At 35.0% G+C, this 7500-nt stretch overlaps 1 protein-coding gene across 1 annotated transcript in view; it reads left to right on the top strand.

The window, feature by feature from the left end:
• LOC106868824 (splicing factor 3A subunit 3) overlaps positions 1 to 7500 on the top strand; it is a 117380-nt gene that overhangs the window by 105008 nt on the left and 4872 nt on the right. Inside the window, exon 16 of the mRNA XM_014914285.2 lies at positions 6581 to 6636. Within this exon, the coding sequence (XP_014769771.1) occupies positions 6581 to 6636 (56 nt within the window). The remainder of the gene's footprint in view (positions 1 to 6580; positions 6637 to 7500) is intronic.

The following is a 7500-nucleotide window of genomic DNA, read 5'->3' on the forward strand; positions in this document are numbered from 1 at the left end:
ATATATATATATATATATATATATATATATATATATATACATACACATATACACACATACATATATGCTTATATATGCATATATATATATATATATATATACACACACACACACATATGCACGCAGTTTCACCAATATGCAAATGCCCAGTTACAAAATCATACTCTTCATACATAAAGGATTGATGTGGAAAAAAAAAAAAAAGAAAATGGTGTGTGTGTGTGTGTGTTGATTCTGAGTTTGCTTTTCTAAAATTTGGATGCAGCTTGGAAGATATTTACCAGAGACATTTTTTAAACTAAATGAGCCACACTGCTTTCTCTCCTTCTTCCCTTTCTTCTCCTTCCTCCCTCTATCATCATCATCATCATCATCATCATCATCAACAGCAATAGACAAGACGTAAACAAAATTAGATTTCGAAATATTTATACACAAAAAAAAAACAAGTAAAGAACTATAACTTTATTTATGAATACAATAAAGGCTAAAATAAAATAAAAGACTAACCTATTTATGAAAAATATGGAAAGAAAACTAAAAAAAAAAATAAAACATTAAAAAAAGAAAATAACTAGAAAAGAAAAAGAGGAACAAAAGATTCTTTCCAAACTATAAATTTTTGGTTTTTTATTTTCGAAATTTACTTATTTACATCTTGTTTTTATTATTATTATTATTATTATTATTATTATTTATCTGAAGCAAGGCGTAATATTTCTGGCACCTAATGGTACTGCAATGAATAGGCGGAATGTAATGAGGAAAAGATTTTGAGCGATAATAACAAAACAAACTAAAGTGTGGTGCAAGTAAAGACAATGTAAAGGATCAGTTTTGTTTGTGAGATTGCATTATTAATTCTGTGTCGTTATTGATAACGAAATATCAAAGTAATGTTCACTATCTTTTTGCTCTGTCTACCCCTCTCTTCCACTTCCTTACACCACCGTCAGCACCACAGGCATTTCATCAGAACATGGTAGTTGTAATAGTAAGTTTGTAATATTGGGCCATAGTAATTGTTTGGTATTATTATTATTATTATTATTATTATTATTATTATTATTATTATTGTCGATGGTATTTTTTTCCCTTTTAGTTTCTAAATCTTATTTCTGGTGTAAATTTTCTATTTGGCTTCTTCAATCTTTCTTCTAAACTTTTGTTCTTTTCCTAGGCGCTCACATATACAAGGGGGTGCTGAAAAGTTCCGGGCTTTAAGGGTATTGGGAAAGGCCTGGTTGGAGGCCCAACCTTCTGAGTTTTTTTACAGGGTTTAGGAAAACTGAAGGGCTACTGCAATAAGTGTGTGAATCTGAGAGGAGAATATGTTGAATAAAATCATAATTAACTGATCTTCCTGTATGTTCTTTTACCCAAAGCCAGGAACTTTTCAGTACCCTCTCATACATACATTTCACCCACATCTATCCACTCTTGAATGCGCAATATATATATGTGCATGTATGGTAGGCTCTTATATCTATCCATCCATCCATCAGCTAGACAAAATATGCATTTGTGCATCTGTGAATGGTGGGTATATAAATCTAAGTAGACAGTCTTATCCATTAAGCAAATTTTACCAATCAGTTTCACACTGGGTATTAAATAACAAGATATTAAATAACAGCATGGTTAAGTAATACCACATGCTCTTCAGAGCTCGAATAACAGAGAGCTGTCATATTTTTTCCATACCTGCCACCTCTGAAGAGCGCCCGGTATTACTTAAGTGTGCTGTTATCTAATATCCAGTTCTTTAATACCCAATGTAAAGCCAATTGGTTAGGTCAGAGGAAATGGATCTATAATATTGTATACTATGATATATGTATGTATATCTGTATTTATTTCATTTTTGTTTGCAAGATTCTTTATGTGAATTCATGTGTTGAACCAAATTTTGTGTCTAGGGAGAGTCATTATGCTAATATTATTAACATGCATTGGTTCAATTCCACTCCTTTATTATTAGTCAATTGGTTCAATATCCAACTAACTAATCGATTGTTTAATTTGCTTAAACAGAAAGTCATTTGTTTTGTTTTTGTTTAGTTCTTTTGTTGCTACTTGCAACCTTTTCAGTGACCTATTATTAAAAAGGTTGCAAGTTAGTTGGATATTTAACCGATTGACTAATAATAAAGGAGTAGAATCGAACCTGTGCATGTGTTAATAATATGATTCTCCCTAGACACAACAATACACCTCCCCCACACACATATATTGGTGTCCCAACTCTGCCCTCTTGGAGGCTTCTATCTATGCAAAAATGTAGTCTTACAAACACTGTGTGGTAACACTACGCTCCCACCGAGCAAAAGTCTATATCGGTATAGATTGTTGATTTCTCCAGTCCAACTTCTAAAGTCTTGAGCTTCATGCTGTTGATGAGCTGTAAGGGAAAGATCTTTGGCAGAAGTGTGATCAGAGAGGTAGAGGATTTTCTGATACCTTGATAGCTTCTGCTTGATGACAAGGCTGTTATTTTGGTTTGGGTCTAACAATTTTCAAAACCTCTGTCAATCAAATATTTTTAAGTCAAGAAAGGTGATCTTCTTCAAGAGCCTCACATGCCATGAATGCAAGAACAAAGTGGAGGTTTCTGGATGCATTCCACCTATCTCTATTATGCTCATTGTAGGTTAGGCTTTTGTGGCTATCATACTGAACAAGAAGTCATTAGTGTTATATTTTGCAGACTTCCATACTCTAATAGCAGACAAAGTCAACTCAGCCAGATTATTGTTATTAGTAGACACAACATGAAATTAAGGTTTTCCAAAGCTAATGAGATAGGGACAGAAATATTCTTGGTGCACTATTGTGAGACATATATATATTGGTTGCAGCTACACAAAGAAGAGAATATCTATGTATGTAATGTAATGTAACACAAAACAAGTAGAATTTCTGAATGACTTAACGCCATGAAATCCAGGAGAAATTCCTTTACACCGTATTAAGTATATAGAACACTTCTTGGAAACAATCAAACATCTGTAATGTATAATCATTCCCATTTCTATGTCATTACTCTTCTAAACTAATTCCTTTTCATAATAAAATGACATGATGCTTATGACATGATTGGTAACCCCTTCTGGCTCTGTTCAAGTAGTTCTAATTTATGGAACTGGCTAAACAATTTTTTTTTTTAATTGAGATCTTTGCCTTAGCAATGCTGTTGGTATCAGTGATACTCTTTCTTAATATTTAGCATTTAAATGTGATTCCTTATTTAAAGATGACAGAGAACTGGTTTTACTGTGAACATTTGGCTGCTAGAAGAGTATCCTGTTCTAGATATGTTTGTTATATTTATGCCATTGTTTGAACCTGTACACTAGGGGTGATTGTAGATTAATTCATGAACAGCGATTAAGTTCAGACATATAGAAAGATAACACCAACTGGCACAGAAAACAAAATAAATTTAGTTAAGAAAAAAAAAATTCTACTGTCTCGTGAGTTTGAAAGTTAAGCCTATTGTTAGATATATTTAGAGAACTAATTCCAAAGTGAGTTTTACTCTATCAACTCTAGCTTTGAAGATATAACATACTTCTTATATTGGTTGAAGTATCCACACTCTTTTACTCTTTTACTTGTTTCAGTCATTTGACTGTGGCCATGCTGGAGCACCACCATGCTGGAGCACCACCATGCTGGAGCACCACCATGCTGGAGCACCACCTTTTATTCTTTGTAAGCCTAGTACTAATTCTATCGGTCTCTTTAACCGAACCATTAAGTTACGGGGACGTAAACACACCAGCATCGGTTGTCAAGCGATGTTGGGGTGACAAACACAGGCACACAAACATATACACACAAACACACACACACATACATATATATATATATATATATATATACATATATACGATGGGCTTCTTTCAGTTTCTGTCTCCCAAATCCATTCACAAGGCTTTGGTCGGCCCAACGCTATAGTAGAAGACACTTGCCCAAGGTGCCACGCAGTGGGACTGAACCCGGAACCATGTGGTTGGTAAGCAAGCTACTTACCACACAGCCACTTCTGCGCCTATGTTTATTGTTTACACTGTTTATTGAAATTAGAAATCCCTGTCACACATTACATTTTAATGGTAAAGCAGTCAGATCTATTCATCATTATATTTAGGATACTGATTTTAAAAACTGCATCAATTTTCCCCTATATGCTACAGTTAATTAATGATCTACTATTTTGTTACAAAACTGTAACCCCCAAATAAACCTATAAAATGATTAGTTATTCTACACATAAGTTTCTTTCATACTTCTTTCTAGATTGAGATTTACCAGAACAGTCTTACTGCAAATTCCAGCAGTACTGCTGCTACCTATCCTACCATTCTTTTGGTATCTCTTTCTTATTGTTTTTATATCTTGAAATCTTTCTCATTAAACTTTAATTAAATCACCAAGCTGTCATTGAAGACTATCGAAATGTCTGTGAAAGTAATGAACTTTGATGTTCAAGCTAATATATTGATATATATACAGCCAAATGTATTAAAATTTGCGAGCATGTTCCCTATTAATTTAGAATAGTTTTCTACTTTATGGTTGCTAAGAAAAATTTCGACACTAAGAACAATCAAGGACCATGCACAAAGTTTTATATGGCACAAAAAGATTTTAAGGGCCTGTGCCCCCAAATTAGTCAAAAACAAGTCTTGTATATAAATTAGTCAGCAAAAACTGTGTTGTCAGTGTAATCCAGGTTTGTTCTGAATACTTAAAATAACAGTGACCAAATGACTGAACTTTGATGTACTCAAATTAAACATTGACAATGAGAACAGCAGTTTGTGGGAAGTTTAAAATGTTGGCCTTTATAGGAGCTGAATTAAATATTAAATAGAGTCAGTTTAACAATAGAGTTTGCTGGACTACAGAATTGACCTGTGGAAGATGATCTGGAATTTGATTAGAATGTCATCACACTGAATTAGATATAAATATTCTGATTGGTTGTTAAAGCCTGAGCTGAATTCGCTCTCAAAATAGTTATTTCTTGGATGGAAATGTCAGAAGAAAAAAACAAAAAGAGCAATGTACATCACAACAATGTCAAACCTGACCTAAATGAATTATGCAGTTACTCCAAGAGACTAGTTTTATTGGTAAGACTGCATGCAATATGATCAAGAATTCATGAGCCTGGAAGGATAAAAGTGAAATCTATTAGTCTTTACTCATTCCATTTTGCCATTCTTATTCGGTAAATCCAAATTTCTCCATCACAATCCAAATTCTCTTTTGATATCTATCCAACCATGTTAACAACCCAGTATTAACTGTTCTCTGCTCATTTGCATAATCAACATTCTCTCATGGCTTTTTGTATTCTTTCATAATTGTACATCCTAAACCTTGATGTTCAGTTTTGGTGACAGATGGGGTATGTAAGCACTCAGTCGGAAGGACCAGATTTAACTCATCAGGCATGCGTCGTTTTTCTTCTCTCTTGCTGAATGCACTTCTCCTCCATATATTCAATTCTCCTCTAACAGTGACATTGTCAAAGTGATCAGGGGGCAGCAATACCTTTCATTTTGAAGGGTTGATGTTGCCCTTATTCTAAGTGTTTTTCATGTCTTATTAAAGTTATCTCTACAGATTTTCTGTAGAAATTATAGCCAGCACTGATTTTGTTTTGCCTTTTTGTATCCGAGATGCCTAGTGTAAACAACAGCAATGAGGTCAAAGATGAAAAATGGGTAATGGGCACATACACCCATTACCCATTTTTCATTTTCGATCTCATTGTTGTTTACATTAGGCATCTTGAAAACTGTATCTCATGTTTTTTTTTCTGAAGGTAGTAGGCTGTGATTTTGGGGGTTAGCCACATTGACATGTTGTTTCACAGCTAGATGCTTTTCCTGTCATTAATATTTATCAGTTTTCCAAGTAGGCTGTCTCTTCTTTCTCATGTCTTGAAAGACATGAAGTGATCGTCTGTTGATTTGTTGATCAGAAAAGTGCTGAGAAGACCACTGATATATAAACATACACACTTATTCCCCATGCCCAGGCTCATAGACATGCGCGTGCACGCACACGCAAACACACACACACACACACACACACACTCTCTCTCTCTCACACGTTTTACAGAACAACAGGAGAAATATTACTCAATGCATGAGTATGCATGTATTTTACTCTGCTGGTTAAAAAAAAAGTGCAAGCATGTATGTGTATGTGTGTGTGTATTTTCATGTGCATATTCTGTTTATGCTTTTTCAGTTTGCTTACTGTTGTTGGCCTTAACTATTGATGACTGTCAGCTCTGAAGCATAAGTGAGACCTGTGTCAGTCAAACAGGATGACACAATTGTAGCGATTCAGGAGTGGATACACTATCAGCTATGTAGTGAGGCTTCTCTAACTACTCAAAAATTCAACTATTTGGGTCATATCCAAAACGTTTGAGAATGTTTTCTCTTTTGTTGCTCTCCGACACTTCTAACCCTTTCCTTCCCATCACCTTTTCATGCCCATACATTGTTATCTGTAATTTTATTCAATTGTTTCATTTTAACATTTCTACTTGCAGTGTGGCAGAAACTGAAGTTAAATAAAGAAACCGAGAGATGGAAACCAGATACTGAAGTAAGAGGCCTTATCATCCATTTGCAGTTTCTCTTCTGTCTTAAACCTCCTGACCTCACTATCTCATTCTCTTATTCTCTTCCCCCTATCCCCCCCACCATCCAACCCATGGCCTGTCTTTTCATTTATCCATTTATATTTTATCTCTTTCATTGTTCTTCTCTCTGCGTCTTTGCTACATCATCATCATCATCATTCTTCACTATCAACCTCTACTCTTTATTGATTGCACTGTAATTATCCCCCAAATAATCACTATTTTAGACATTCACACATTCACACACACACACGCCTGTGGGGCATCATCAATTTTGTAATCATTAACCTAAATGTCATCAGCTTCTTCTCTCCTCATCTCCCTTGTCAACGCTGTAGTCTGGAAACATCTTTTGGAAAACCATCTTGTTCGCCTGAGCCACATGTTCTCATATTGTGAGCTCTTCGCAACTAACCATTTATCATTGTCTTGCTTTTCTCCTTATTTTTTCTTCCTCTTCTTATTATACCTTGTGCAAAATACCATCATCGTTATTATTGTTGTTAACTTTACACCTGCTTATCAGGTTTACAGCAGTGTTTGAAACAGTAGAATCCCTTGTGGGGCTGTTCTGAGTTCAAATCTTACCAAAGTGTGATTTCTGTTGTGGACTGATTTAATTAAGGCTGATCTAAATAAGGAAAAGGAGTGATACCGTTATAAGACAGTTTTACACACATGCACAAACACAGGCGTGTGCACACACACACACACACACACACACACACACACAAGGCGGCGAGCTTGCAGAAACGTTAGCACACCGGGTGAAATGCTTAGCCGTATTTCGTCTGCCGCTACGTTCTGAGTTCAAATTCCGCCGAGGT

Source organism: Octopus bimaculoides, chromosome 10 (genome assembly GCF_001194135.2).
Source record: "Octopus bimaculoides isolate UCB-OBI-ISO-001 chromosome 10, ASM119413v2, whole genome shotgun sequence".
Classification (NCBI taxonomy): Eukaryota; Metazoa; Mollusca; class Cephalopoda; order Octopoda; family Octopodidae; genus Octopus; species Octopus bimaculoides.